The following is a 15,695-nucleotide window of genomic DNA, read 5'->3' as shown; positions in this document are numbered from 1 at the left end:
CCGAGGAGACAAACAGTGCAACTGAGGCGACAAGTGAAAACTTAATTTCTTTACTTTTTTATCAAACACATTGATTTCTCTTTGAAATTTCTATCAACAGATATGTACAGATTCAGGTCACAAGTGCGTTGTCCCTGCAAAAAAAGAAATTTAAACAAAGAAAAAGTGGATAATTATTTAAAAAAATCTACAAATTAACAACAAACATGCTTTGTTATTCAATATCTTTTTGTCAACACTAACAGGTACTTGCCCATAACATAAAATAAATTATAAAACATTTACTCCACAAGTGGCAGTCTAAGGTCTTCACTGTATCCTGACTGGAGTTACACTGCAAAGACAGAGGAGGGTCACAGAATTATTAGAGTGCTGCTAGAAAAAGTTCCTGCTGAAGTCTCGTGCAAAGAGCTTTCAAATACCGACAGTTCATTCTGATTGCATTTAGTTTTTGCTTCACTTTGTCATAGTTGTGGCCACACGTCATCTACAAGTACTCACTCACCACACTTCATCTATAAAAGTACACAATATCATAAATCCATATGACCACAGAGTTAAACAGAAAGGCGGGTCATAACACAACACTTGATGGCAATAACTCTTTAAGTACAGTACATGTAATGGCAATTCAACTGCTTTGTCATATTCACTACCAAAACAGATAGACACCTGCTGTTGAGGCTCGTATTTGCTGTTATGTATTTAATACACGATTGAAGAAAATGGAAGACCTTGCTTTACTTTGTTAGTGTCTGTTTTTAAAAGTTTCTCTGAGAAACACAGTGGTTGTAGCGTTCACCAAGCAGGAGCTTGACACTTCCTCTTACTCCACAAAAAGCAGCATTCTTTGTTTTTCACCGACACACAGATGAGGAGAAAATATATCCTTGCTCCAGATCCGTTTGATAAACAGCCTCAGCGGAGTGGAGCAGCTTATAGGTTCTACTCTACATTAGCAAGACACTGCTGAAGAACCGGAGTGCATTAGGTAGTCCCTTCTTATCTCTGTGCTGCTCACACCCTGACGACGGGGGTTGTAGCTGTGAGGGGCACAGTGGAGCCGGTGTCGTACTCCAAGTCGATCATGGTGTGGTTGGCAGTGCCCAGGCTGCTAAGGGAAGTGCCTGTGCCCATTTGTCTGTCTCGAAGACTTTGCAGGTAACTCTGAGGGTAAGATCAAGACAGGGAGAGATGAGTGAGCTGCAGAAAAATACAGGCACCTTAACCAAGAAACAATCCTGTCTTTTCTATTGCACTACTCTGGTCTTACTGGTGAGCATAACAATAATCAGCAAATACAGCACACGCTATTCTGGGTGACACTGACCGGTGCCAGTAGATCCCCAGCGTAACGTTTCACTGGGGTGGGTTTACGACGGTATGTGCCTTCCTGCCCACCTGCCTGCTGTCGCTTCTTGGCGTCCTTTTCCCGAATCCGCATCAGCTGGACTCTCTTCTGTCGCCGACTGATTACAACTAAGAGCAAAGAGAAAATACAAAGCCATGAAATAAACTATATTTGTAAAATCCTGACTAAATGTCTGGGCCATCTAGTCCGTACTGCTAAGATGAATATTTAAACCTCATTGAAGTGTTAAAGTTCTTACTTAATTAAAAGGAACACAAAGCTAAAATTCTTCAATTGAATACCTTTTTGCAAAATTACACAAAAACAAGAGGATTTTGTGACTTAAAAATGATCTTAAATTAAGGAGAGCTGGTTGGTTAAGGGTAGACATGAAATGGCTGCAGGTTCATTTTAGCCTTTAAGGTCACATTTCACTGCATCTTTATTGTCAATGTGGCACTATTTTCTCCACAGGAGCTGTTTTGTCTTATTCTCCTAAGAGTTTGTTTTTAACAGTTTTTCGTTTGTTTATTTTTCTAGTTAGCTTGGTGGGAGGACAAGAAATTGTGAGATAGGATGTTTTTCAAAATTGTCCTTGATTTCTCAGAGAATAGTTTATGAATCTTGATGAAAGAGATCCAGGCACATTTAAGGAACTGATATCAATGCAATTTGGTGCGGCCTGAAAGGATTTAAGGGGTTGTTGGGCCTTGGTGGAGGTATGTGCTCTACTGAGAGCCATTTTCATCAATTTCACAAGTTTTTTTTTTTTGGAGAAATCCCTAGGAAAGACAAGGATTTTTTTTAAGAATTTGCTAAAGAGCAGATTTAAGGTAAAAATATGTCTCTTATTGGCTGTTCACGCTCTTAATATATATCTGGTCAGTCATGTGATCACTTGAAAGTCATCTTTAATGCTACATCCTCACTTAAAGTACAAATAGGTCGCTTAATAAATGTGATTATGTGTGATTCTCAAACAGGTGTTAAATACAGGCAATCACCCAACTCAGAGCATCATTATATTCCATCCTCACCCTCAGTGTGTGAGAAGCTGTCATCCGTCAGTTTCCACTGGACCAGTATTCCTATGAGGCTGAGGGCGGGCCAGATGCCCATAATGACCCAGCTGTACCAGCAGAGAGGTGGTCCGGGCGTGAGCCGCAGGCACTCATACACGTGTGTGCCCAGTGCCAACATCTCCACAAAGTAATCAGCACACACTGTCATGATCGCTGCCCCGAACACGGCTGTGGAAAGCATGGTGAAGAACTTTTGCCACTGCAGCGTCAGCACGGCAAACAGCATGCCTGTTCCTAGGAGAGAACCCAGCGGTACCCAGACTGTGGTCGGGGTGTAGAACTGGTGGGTGACCAGCAGAGCGGCGAGGGCCAGGAGGAGACCCAGTAGCAGGCCAGTCATGAAGAGGCCGACACTTCGCACCAGCATCGTGACCAGGCCGCACAGCAGGCCGATACCAAGACCGATACCAGCACTGGCCTCTACACTCAGCTGGGTGTCCAGCACGTGCTCCTTGTGGCACAGCAAGAAAATGATGACAGAGCCAAACATCAGGCCCGACAGGAACATGACAGCCTTGAAACAGCGGTAACCTGAAGGAGGAGACACAGGAGAAATCTGCAATGACGAACTGAGAGTTGAAAGGAATAGGACAAAAGGCAAGGAGCCTATTGCATAACCATAATATAAATATATAGGCATGTAGGGTGTGACTGTGTTATGTCATCAAGTGTTTCAGCTTGCCATGTCAAGGCCTGTGACAGGGCAGGGAGCCTCACCAAAGAAGCAGTAGATGATGCCAAACAGGCAACACATGGAGCAGATGACGGCAGGGATGACATCATAGTTCCTCTCTATCTCCAAGCTACAGGCGTCGACCTCGGCTATGCCTGCCCCCGCCCCTTCAGGGCTCAGCCCGGTGGGATCTGCCATTGTGGCTGAACGTGGAAGGTTGTGGGGTGGCGGAGGTTTGGGAAAAGGGTGGAACTTCTGGGGGCGTTATTTAAGGTCCATCTGAGCAGGTTTGGTGACTGCAAGAGAAGAATAAAATTTGGTTTAATTAAAGATAAGAAAATGTGGCTGAATCTTGAGTTTTATATTCAACAACTCAAGAACTCCAGCGGTACAGATGGGTCGTGAAATCAACTGCGACTTCTTCCTCTCTGCTCTGTATGTGCAGCTGTCACAAACTCAATACACACACTATGCAACTCAGCACAACCCTGTATTTCTGGGCACATACACAAGCATCTCATTCTCTCGCTATAATCCATGTGCCAAGACCCCATCTGGCTTTGTTTCCTCTCGGACATACAGGGGTCATGAACTCGAAGAGTCGTGAAGAAGCAATCACCTGACGAGTGCGTCTTAACTTCATGCAATCCGATTTTAACACACTTAAATAAAGAATACCTTCACCATTCCCCAACAGTCCCATTATGAGGCCAAATAAACGTTTTAATTCACTTGTTTTTTTGGGGATCTGCACACACTCATAATTATCAGTTCCCTAAATGCGCCCGATTGAATCGGACTAAATGATTCCCTGAGAAATCACTGAAAATTTTGAGAAACACCCGATCTCACAATATTAAAGAAAGAGATAAGAAAGTAACCTGATCCACATCACAATGTACCGGTTTCTTTCCTGACCCATACAACATCCTTCCACCAAGTGTCATGGTTATCCATACAAGGAGCGTCTACATAATTTGTGAACTAACAAACAAGTTTTAATCCTGATAGAATTACATGGGAAGGAAAAGAAATGGTTCAGCTGCTACGTTTGTAAGTCATTTGGAATCTTTATTTTTATAACTGTAATGTTGCTCGGCAACTTTTACTTAATACTTATTGTAAGTACACAAACATACTGTAGGGTCAATTGATGCTAATAACTAGTGGACAGAATGACTGCAGGGCCGCATATGTTGCTCCCCCGTTAAAACCATTGAGCGCTCTTGAAAAATGACATATGGCATTTAAGCTGGCAGGCCTGCAGAGAGCCACAGCGCGCTGCAGCGGGGCTCACGGCTTATGGGTGGACTGGTCTTTGTGAGAATGCTGGCCGGCCTCGTGCATGATCTCACCACAGTTGAGATCCGATTACAGCTAACTCACGTTTTCTGCTCAAGACAAACAGTCGGGAACACGCGGTCAGGCTTATTGCGTTTCACCAGATCTTTATTTTTCCTCTTCTGTCTATCTCCCACCTCTCCTTCTTCACCTGAACCTTTCCCCACATTGAATCTGTTCTTTTACTCCAGCACTGAAATGTGACACTAGGCTGTGTAGGTTGTGTGTCCTGCCTAAGGATGACTTGTCTTGGAAAAAATGAAAGCCCATTGGAAAGTTTTGTCTTTAGTCACTCAAAGTTCTTTTGGTACCTATTTCTCTCCGTTTGTTTTCTATTACTGAGGACTGCAATGTCTCATCTCCTTACTGAAAGAGATCTTTGGGGGAAAAATGCTTGAGTTTGTCTTGAGACTTTTGTTTGGAGTCTTTGGAGCTATATTACACAGTTGATTTGTGTTGAATACGCATGCAGATATAGCTTAAGATAATATGCTCAAAAGCCGAAATGATTAGTTCATTAATCAATTTCTTGATTATAATGTTTAATATGTTTTGGTTACAGGTTAGTGTTTATTTGATGCTTGGGTTTTGGACAGACAAACAGATAAAAATCAGGACTCTAGTAAATAACAATGGACATTTTTTCACTTTTTTACAGATAAATCAATTGACTGTTCACTGAGAAGACGGTTGGCAGATTAACTCCCAATGAAAGAAGTTGTTGGTTGCAGCCTGATTAGTATACAATTAGGATACACTTAAATGAAGAAAATACAGAGCAGTGACTGATATTTGCTATTTTGACCACTTTGCAACAGACTTGTGCGTCAATTGATTGTGAGGAACACAAAGCTAAAAAGTTAAGATTTTTTTTTTTACTGAAGCAGCATTATGGAGAGAAAATAAAATTGAAATAGTCACATTACATAATCAACAATTGAGTAACAAGATTTTCAAATGCGTACAATCATTTGTGCATAACTTTGAGTGCGTGTTCAAATCCACACAAATACCAAGCAATTTGTGCTTTACCGACAAGCATGAAATAATAATATTCTAAGTACAGATTCTTTAGTTCAACCGCTAAGATGTAATAATGTTTGCTTTCAAATAAGTCTGTGTGTAAAAATGTCTAAAAACAGTTTTAGCAGTTTTTTTTAAATTAATTTACAGATTATTATATGCATGTGTATGGATTGCCTCATACGCAACGATCAGTTTATAGGTGCGTGCGGATGTTTGAGACTCTTTTTCCGCTCTCCTCACCAAGCAGATTCACAAAAATATGCTGCGCTTAAGCATTGGTGGAAAACTGTATTCGTGTATAATTTTCAAAGTCTGAGACAGGCCCAAAATAATATCTAGCCTTTCTAACAAAATAAGCAGCTACTGGAAAAGTCTTTATTTAGATTATATTCCTCAAATCAGCTCCAGACATTTTAAGATGGAAAACCAAACTTACTAAAGGATACTTTAAAAACTACAAACAGGGGACTTGGCACTATGGTGGATCAGTGGTTAACAAAGGGTTTAAATATGTTGGCTGATCCAGTTTTTCCTGTTTGGAATTTACATACCTAGTCAGAAATCTGTCAGGGATGCCTCTACCTCGTAGGAAATTCGGGTAAAATTCTTAACTTCCACTGTGAGTGCATTTGTCTGTGCATGTTGTGACAGGCTGAACTTGCCCGGCCAAATAAGTGAGGGGAGTCCAGCCCCCTTGTAACCCTGAACAGGATAGGGGGTTTAGAAAACGTAACAGGAACTTCACTGTTGTGAACTTTTGTTTCCCTCTGGTTTGGGCGTCTCTGTGATCTCACTATCCCTGTTGGTGTTCCTCTCTTTGCTTCGAGTAGACCACAAGTTTGAATGGAAGTATTGTGGTCAGCTTATTACATTTAGTTAAACCATGAGAACAGGTCAGCAATGCTAACAGGCAATAACAAAGGGCCAGACGAGCCAGACTGTGCTACTGGGTTTAATGTGTTATTTGTTTAAGACAGTTAGTGTGAACTAGTTAATAATTCATCATTATTTTAACAGTAATTATGGACCTTCTCATGCTTCTACATCTTCCTCATATTACCCCCTATGTGAGTCACAACGGTGTCTAATGACTAGCAGGCTTGGGAGTCTGTTGCTGACGGAGAATGGAGCCATTATGGTGCAAAACAAAAGACTCTGAGGCCCATACTGTGACCTCTAGTGGCACTCAGAGGAAACTGGGTGGACAAAAAGGGGATCATATAAAGATGGCTGAGAGCACCAAGGAAACCGGTAAATCTCCACTGTTTGCTTTTAAGATGGGCTCCAAGTATTTGCCATCAGGGGGCTGGTGAGTGATTGGAGGGAGGGGGTCCTAACTAGAAACAGTCCATCTCAATGACGGAACTCTCTGGAGACAAAAAAATTCCCCGAAACTTCCAAGCGGAGTTTTCTACGAGCTGAAGTTGCCTGGCAACAAATTCAATGTGAGTCAACAAGACTGTAAGAGTCTACAGTCATGCTAATAGGGCTGAACTTAAATAGACTAGATGGATACTAGCATCAGCATGCTAATATGCTAACAGCGATCATGTGAACATGTATAACATTTGCAAATAATATTAAGTATTCATCATTTTGTTTTTGTGTCTTAGCCTGCTGATACTAGCTGCATAAGACAATGCAATGCACAGCTAAGTTTGATGTGAATGTCAATCATTTTGAAAGTAAAGAACAGGACACATTCAAATGTAGCCCTGATGATAGTGGTTGGTGGAATATGATCGAAATGCTCGAAAGCTATATAATGTCATGTTTCGTACAAAAGGAGAAAAAAGTCATAGGATCACTAGTGTCTTCATCGTCTCGGGAAACATGGCTGTCTGTAGTAAATTAAATCGAAACCTATTGCGTAATTGTTTAGATATTTTAGCATTCACCAAAGTAAGCGACTTACTTCAAGTTTTGTAATAGTTTCATTTCCAGCCTTGACTAGCTAAAAAAGAATTAAATTAGGGAGTTTCAACAAAAGCCTGCACACGTAGCTGTAGCTACAGATAGCATCAGTATGGTAATATGCAAACAGTGCAAATAGGGATCTTGCATGTCCACCATCCAAGATTAGCCTATAAGCATGCTAATAGCTACATCAAGGCATAAATTACAGCTATGGGTAGTTGGAATGTCAAAAAGGTTTTTCAGATTTCAACAGCTTTGTGAAGAGTTCATTTCTTGCCAAATGTCAAATGAGAGGGTAACAACAAAGGCATGAACAGTTAAAAAAAAGAGCAGATTGTTCTCCAGAAGCAAAGTTAATTCCTATAGCACTTCTCACAGACACTCGTTACGAAGAACTTCACAATCAAAGTGATAAAATCCAATAGAGTCACATAAAAATCAAACAAAATCTGACAGAGCACCAGATAAAAACATAAGAGGTGCAGATATATGACATAAATATAAAATACTACATGTTACCTGCATTATTACAGGAACCGAGAGTTAACACCCAATGAGCATCAGCTGCAGATGAGCTATTGAAACATTATGTTGCCCTCGAAACAAACTTGCCCATAAGCCCCCCCTGAACAAACACTGTGGTCTGAGCAGCACAGGTTTGAGTGCTCAGCTGCTGAGGGACAGGCAGGGTCGGCTCCGAGTTCCCCACATAGTGAATTTGGGTGTGTTTAATCAGGCAGTGGGCGTGTGCGATCACAGCCAAGCATTCTGCATGTGCTCCTCCGTCTTGATGGCCAGGCCCAGCTGAGAAGCAAAAAATCTGCAGTTACAGCCTGGCAGCCTGACAACTTCACTAGGACAACTATACCAAGAATGTGAGATGCACCAATGGTCTGCCGTTGCAGCCATAAATCATGCCACCTTCATCTGAGCACCCCGAGCAGCTGAAAGACTGATCAAGTCAGGACAGCTTCCTTTTCCTCCAAAGCAGGAAGCTCGGGACCAGATGAGGAAGTGGAACATCAGGTTGCAGCAGGATCTAACCTTTGTGTTCTTGACACATGACCAGAGTTTGATCATCAAACCCAAAGCTTAGTTTCAACTAATGACAACACATATTTCATCTGAGATAATATGGCAGGGGGGGGAACACGGTGGCTACCTGCATTGCAAAGAAAGACAACTGGTTCCAACATCAGGAAAGGCAAACCTTGCTGAATGAAGAAAATAATCTTGTAATCATTCTGGCTCAAGCTAAACTATATGAACACTTACCATTGTATCACTAAGTGCCTCGGTTTGCGTGCTTGAGACGATTTCAGCTGGATGTTTGTGCATGGTAGCTACTTAAGTGTTGCTGTGACGTACCAACCATGCATAAGAAACAGCGGCCCACATGATTGTCATTCTACACTTTCCCCCTCCAATGTTTAACTGCTGAGGTTTTGCGATTTGTATTAATATACATTGGGTTTAAGATCCATGCAGCCATATTCAAATCAACATGAAATTCAACAGGCTTACACATAAGTCACAATAAAAACAAATTGATAACTAACACAATCTTGAGGCCCTGAACTCTACATGCCCAAAATGTCATTTGTCAATGTCACAAAATACACCACACCAGACATTCCTGTTGTTTCAGTTCATAGGGGCTGAGGTTCTAAACCCTTCAGACCTTTTATTGTTTAATCCAGATTTACTTTTCAACACTAACACATTCTGTATTGCTCTAGAACTAAACAAACACATCAAACTAGAGTTGCACTCAGAAGAACACGTACCACCAGCATGGCCCAACAGTCCCATTGAATCCCTTCATGTCAGATGTTTTAATCAAGATCAATCAGTCATTTCCTGTGAAAATGGAGATCCATGCTGCCACCTTCAACCAAGTTTCGTGATAATCTGTTCACTTGTTTTTGAGTGATCTTGCTCTCAAACAAACAAACGAATCAAACAACAGACACACAGACAGGTGCAAACAAAATAAATCAATAGAGCAACAAAACTATGCGTTTCAATGGATATATATGTTCCCTTGCTTGAAAGCCTTAGAGTGTGTGGCAGAAGCAAGTCAGCTGCTTTTTGCTGTACAAACAATGCAGAGAAAATGACACTGCGAAGCCGATTTGCATACTCAGACTTGAGTCGTGGAATGTAGCTCGGGTGTTCCCAGTGTGTCCTTATTGCATTGTGGGTGCATTCACAGCTTTAAACTTCTAGTTACATAACAAATATGCCATTTTAGGTCAGAGTATTAAGCGCAACCACATCAGCGTGACTTCTATTCCCCTTGCATGGCTCTTAGATACCACTAACCCTCAAGGTGTATTCTCTTCTGTCGGTTGTCTTGCCATGGTATCACATGGACTTTTCCTAGTTACCCACTGTTCAACCCAAAGCATTAACAAAAATTCTAAATCAGACATGAACCTTCACGCAAGAACTCTCTGACAACATATGACAATAACAATGTGTACTGTGCTGTGGAGTTGAACTTTCTTGAAGCTTTCTGAAGTGTCTTCATCATAATGCAAATATCTGTGACCACAAAATTTAAGACATTTGCCTCCTAAAACAGATTTTTCACAATGCAGTCGGGAGTTCCCGGAATTTGTTCATTACCTAGTTATGAAACAAAATATGTTGATATTCTGCCATACTCTGCTGCAGTCATTTGGTTATTTAAGCCACACTGGCAACTGCAGATCTTCAGTCTCTTGTCTTAAAGGACATTAAATGATCAGTCGGGTTTAACCCCATTTTCGCTGCCAAATCGATCGCCCCGTGGCCCCAGACCTCAGTGATTTGTGGCAATAGTTTATTAGTTCTATGTGACTTCTTTTCTCATAATCTCTCCATCTCATGCCTGCCTGACTTCGGTCTAAACAATAGAGGCCATTCAACTCAACTGCAAAGAGCTACTTATAGTGACATGAAAAAAGATCAGAAACACAATGAGGGGCCTTTAGAAGGAAGTCACATGACAGTAAGCACGTGTGTATGCTATACATCACAGCTCCACATGGTCATTAACATGGTAAAAACCATACTAACAACTAATATCCCTCCACCAAGTAAGCTCTCTGTGCTGCAATAATCTGGAGATGAGATCCAGCAGCAGAGGAGGCAGCGCACAACGTGTGCAGTAAGGAGGGGCAGTTCCACAACGCTCCATTAGGGTTTGTGGTGGAGGGCAACATTTAGTAGTCGGTGTGGTGGAGTCTGATGTCCATATTTTAGAGAGTACATGACGGTGTAGCACTGTGTAAGGGATCATTTATGTTGCTGATGAACAGCACGTTGGCGTAGAGAAGCTAAATTTGCCCATCCATCCTTATTATGTCCATGCGTGTTTTGACCTCCCTGTGGAGATGAGCCGGAATCAATTCAATGAGGAATCATGTTACCATTACAGCTCTCCCATTGCAGCTCTATCATTTAGAGCAACCCTCTTTGTCAAATTCCAGCCTGCAATAATTGTACCTCCTACAGCGAATCTCACGAGCCTAAAATATCACGTATGTCCGTCCTTTTCGAAGCGAACGCAACACCCGCCTCATGTCATAACGATAACCAGTGGTTAGGGCCTATAAGTAGCATACGAAGGGGTGTTTTAAAATGACTGGTATCAGTTCTGTGTGGTTTCCATGCGACAATGGGGCTTTTCTTGCACCCAGGAGTCTCCGGCTCATTCCCATTGGTGAGTCTAACACAAACTCTTGTTCTTCACATCAGTTCCCAGAGTACGGCTATTTCTGGGACAATCATTTAAGAAGAAGCCGCTAGTTGGGTGGGTTACTTGTTAATTATATGTAACCTTTTACCTTCTCGAAGCTCTTACTCAAACTCCAAATGACCTCTGTGTTACTTTCATAACCCTAATGGACACAGCCAAGAAAAAATGAATAGCTAAAGGAGACAACAAAGGCACTAAATAGCTGGCACTATTTAGTGCTTTTCTGCATTTTTTTCACACCCATGATGAACTTTCCAGTATGACAAGGAAGTCAGAGATACAGAGTATAGGAGCCTCCTTATTCGAAAAACTACAGCAATGAGTCCACTAGTGATTTTACAGTACAGCTCTTTGTTAACGCTGCTCTTATTCATAATGACACGGCCATAGCTCATCATGATTTAGATTTGTGGACAGATTCTAGGGGCCGGAGCACATGGTCCGACAGAGCTGGAATGTTAACCCAACAAAGCTGAATACTTCTGATACAAACTCGGATTAAGAATCAATGCTCAATCAAGCATCGTTGTCAAGTAAGTGTGCATCTGTGATGGCTTAGATCTTAAATATATGACATATGACCTACGACAACAGATTAGGTGCTGACAATACTGAACACGACTCTGCCAGTTCTTCAACATACTCTGTATAATACTGAATGAATGCATTTGAAAGTACAGTAACCACTGGGACAATGGGATTGGAGTCCCCTGTGACTATTATGAAAGTATTGTGTATTTACTTTTACTTCATACAACGAAAAAATAGAGTTAACCAATGCCCCCATCTCTGTAAAGTCTGAAACCGTAGTAAGAGAGGAGGCCGGCAAACACCTTAATTAAAAGAATAAACCTTCGCCTTTGGCTCTGTTGTCTTAAGCGGGGGAAAAAAAGGCTGTTTTTGTTTTCAGAAGAAAGCAGATGCTAACACAGCAATTACCCGAACTTCAAATTAAAGCTCGTCCTCATAAAATGGGAATTCCTGCCTTGCGGAGCGATGAAGCCGCTGCTAAAGGTCTTGTTGAATGTCATATTGTGTGGTTAAGTGTTTAAATATTCTTTAAAAACAAAACCTTGTGTCGGTGCTAATTAAAAAGGTACCATGAAAAACTCCATGTGCAGTGTAACTTTCATCCATCCATGCTCTTCATGCCTGCTTTCCTGCCTCTTCTTTTTTTTATTCCCAAGGCAGGGAAGGGTTTCCTTTCTAGTTTTTCAAAGGGGGCAAAACCATCTGGTGCAGGCTAACAGAGTAGGTCAAGTAGATTTTGGGTTTGGGGCTGGAGGGGGGGGGGGGGGGGGGGGGGTACCGAGTCACTGTAACTACAGACCGCTCTGCCCCAGTACAGACAGACCCGTAGGCTGTCATCACATTGTCCTGAAAAAGCCAAGAGGCACTCCCAGCCTGGATCAGACAGCAGAACCACAGGGCCGGGGGCCTTTTGCACCAGAGCGCTGGGCCATAGAGGAACCGCAAAGGCTGCCACACACAATAAAGGATGTTTGTGTATAGCTTTTGAGGATGTGCAGACATGAAAGAAGTGAGAGACAAGAACCTGTGGAGTCAGGAAAAAACAAAAGATCGCAAGGAACATTCGACTGCTGTCAGTTTTTCTGCAATCTGCGGCAAGTTGCTATCCAGTGAAAGCAGAGCACTGTAGGACTTTGGTCTCAGTGGCTGGTTCAGTGCACAACAATAAAGCCCTGATTATCTTGCATCATTATGTCTTTGTCCTCAAAGGCTGACGGATAAGTTGCATGATGTCCCTCAAGTGTAAAAAGACTTTAAAACTGAAAGTGGGGGAGAAGCCATTGAAGCAGTCTGCTGGGCCTGTAGCTACATGTTATGACAAACCGTGATCAGCCATCATCAGGTGGAGGAATCAATTAATCAATCAATCAATCAATAAATAATTAGATCACTCCACCCTTTTCACGGCAGCCATTTTGACATGAAACAGTCTATTAATTAAGGCTCCATCTAAATAGAGCACAACCTCATGTCACACCTGTGTTTACCTCTTATTTCAAGTCAAAATTGCTTTCGTGAAATGGCTCTATACGGCTGATCAATATCCAGGTAGTGAAAACATATGAACACATGCTGGGGTTTGAAGGAGGACACACAAAAAACCACACAACAGAGAGTGACACACACACACACACACACGCACACGCACACACACACACTTCATTAAAGTCGCAAAGTGGAAACAGAGAAACTCACGGGTGAGCCTGAGCAGTGTTCGACTCTTCGCTCCTGTCAAACAGGATAAACTCTGCCCACGTTGACAAACACAGAAGCGGCGGCAGGGTACAAGGGAGAACCGGTTTTCTCCCAACGTCCCCTCTTTTCTTCTTTTTTTTTTAACTCACGGGAACTTAGGCGACAACCGCGGCGTCGCTCGGTTCCTGTCTCCCGCTCGGCCTCGCTCGAATCTCCCGGTGGGAACGCGGAACTCGCTCGGGGCACAGAGGAGAGACTCGGGTCAAACTTTCGGACCGCTCCGGCGTTCCTCCGGTCTGTGACTCCACACTGCTCCACGAGTCTCTGGAAAATGTTACCGATCCTCCTCCCTCCTTCCTTCCCTCACACGCCTCCCCTCCTCTCCGCCTCTGGAAGCTGCATTTAAAAACAAAGGAGGAAGAGTGTCCCCCTCTCTGCCTCCATCCAACGCGTCCGTTGGTCCGTTCGAAGGGCCGGAAGGGAGGGGTGGGGGACTGAGGGGCAACAGAGACACATGAGACCCCCCCAGACATTTACTCAACTCCGGAGATTCTCCGCCCTCTGTCCAAAGGAGGTCTATTTGTGAATGCACAAATTCTTTGGTCTCTCTGTTTACTTCATAACGATGATGAGTGTTAAGCGGCTCATGTTGGAGTCAGAGCTGATAGATGTTGACGAGCAATTACTCTTTCTTAAAGAAATCTCTTTTCCAGTCGATGCATATTCATCCATTTTCGTTCCTTCACCTCAATTAAAGATGGCGGTGATGACGCATTCCGGAAAAGCTGTCTGCCGGAAATGCGCTGCCAGCAAGAGGCCCTTGAAGTCCTAGTTACATTTTGGGGGGGGTGCACGTCAAGGTACCGTCTAGGGTTCTGCGAACAGTTTGATGCAGGAGCATAAATTGGGCTATCACGACAGAAGCAAAAATGATAAACTAAATCAAAAAAATTTTACCCTACGTTAGGGTACGTTTGAGTCTTCATAGAAGACATTTGAGTCTTCATAGAAGACTCAAACGTGAAAATGCGGTGCCACGTACGTTTGAGTCTTCTATGAATGCGGTGAGTCTTCTATGAAGACTCAAATGTACGTGGCATCCTAAAAGAAAGAATGAAAGAAACTTTTGAGAGATGACATAAAACCGACAGTGAAGTTTCTACTCTAAGTTCCTCATGTAAACCTTTCCAGAAGCTTTAAGCCCAAACAGCAAAGCCGTGTGGTCTTCAGCTTTGCCAGATGAATACCATGCAGGGCCTTATCAGAAGATCTTAAGCTGTGGGCTCCTGATATAAACAATGTAACTTGATTTCTTTTAGATGAAAGCCCTATTCAAGTCAATTAAAATGCAACGTTATAACAATTTGAAAATGAAAACAACATTTGACATTTCATTTATTTTTCATTCACATACAGCGAAGATTGTTTCGCAACCAGAACATAGAGGGAAACGCCTGGAGGTCGTATTGCACACATGTGAGTAACAGATGCATTGTGCCGCTCATTATATTGAGCACGCCTTCAGAAAGTAGAAACGTTAGTTTTGTTAATGGAAATCAAGACCTGATGTTTCATTTAAAAGCCAAAGAAAGTGATAGAATTCACCCTTCAGGGGTTTTTGGTTGACACGTTTCCCTCAGTACTTACATCAAAACAAAGGCTCAAACATAATGCTTTGGTTAAAACTAAGATTTTTACTTGAGGGAACAATCATTGAGTGGCTTTTCTGGAATTTCTGACAATATCACATTACACATTGTGCTAAAACTTTTGAAAGAGCACCAACAATGTTGGTGTTGATGTTTTTTCAGGAGAGGAAGATGCTAATGCTTATGGAGCTTGTCCACAATGACATCACCTCCTTCCTATGAAGAGCACAAGAAACTGAGAATCTACTGCTGTATCTCCCTGGAAATGTGTTTTCACAACGATCAAGTCACTCTAAGAAAACCTGGAATCTAGCATGGCAAAAGCTATAATCGATGTATCTTAATGATCTGCACAGCGGGACTATCCCAAACCCATAAAGTGATCCCCATTTGTTTATGTCAACTGTGAACACCCTGCCAGCAGTAAACAATGCACACGTGGGAGCAGTTGTGGAGCTGTTAGCATCGTGGCCGTACTGTCTACAGTCGTTGTTATAAATAAATAAGATCCTGTCCCTGGCACACCACACAGCCACCTACTCCTCCTCCTCCGCTGTACCCTGCGGAGAGGAATGAAGCACTCCCACAGTCTCTGCACGCACAGCTGTAGCTCATTCCCTCTGAAAGAGCCAACACAATCCTCAGGGTCTTGTGTCACCAGTTGGTGCTCCATGAGCCCAGCGAA

The 15,695-nt window shown here is 42.5% G+C and overlaps 1 protein-coding gene across 3 annotated transcripts; it reads right to left on the bottom strand.

The window, feature by feature from the left end:
- Positions 1 to 34: 34 nt before the first annotated feature.
- Positions 35 to 13,814, bottom strand: LOC133964936 (transmembrane protein 198-like). 3 transcript variants are annotated; one of them, XM_062399292.1, is made up of 5 exons: positions 13,511 to 13,814; positions 3,151 to 3,402; positions 2,389 to 2,964; positions 1,402 to 1,479; positions 35 to 1,167 (listed from the first exon to the last, which is right to left on the bottom strand). In XM_062399292.1, exons 2-5 carry the CDS (start codon positions 3,302 to 3,304, stop codon positions 1,115 to 1,117), a joined length of 861 nt encoding a protein of 286 aa, XP_062255276.1. In that variant the 5' UTR covers positions 3,305 to 3,402; positions 13,511 to 13,814; the 3' UTR covers positions 35 to 1,114. The 3 variants fall into 3 exon arrangements, with proteins under 3 accessions (XP_062255276.1, XP_062255268.1, XP_062255258.1); XM_062399284.1 differs by having other exon boundaries at positions 1,331 to 1,479; positions 13,362 to 13,811; XM_062399274.1 differs by having other exon boundaries at positions 1,331 to 1,479; positions 13,511 to 13,811.
- Positions 13,815 to 15,695: the final 1,881 nt, after the last annotated feature.

Source organism: Platichthys flesus, chromosome 2 (genome assembly GCF_949316205.1).
Source record: "Platichthys flesus chromosome 2, fPlaFle2.1, whole genome shotgun sequence".
Lineage (NCBI taxonomy): Eukaryota > Metazoa > Chordata > Actinopteri > Pleuronectiformes > Pleuronectidae > Platichthys > Platichthys flesus.
The sequence above is the reverse complement of the archived record's forward strand: the minus strand, read 5'-3'. Positions and strand labels throughout refer to the sequence as shown.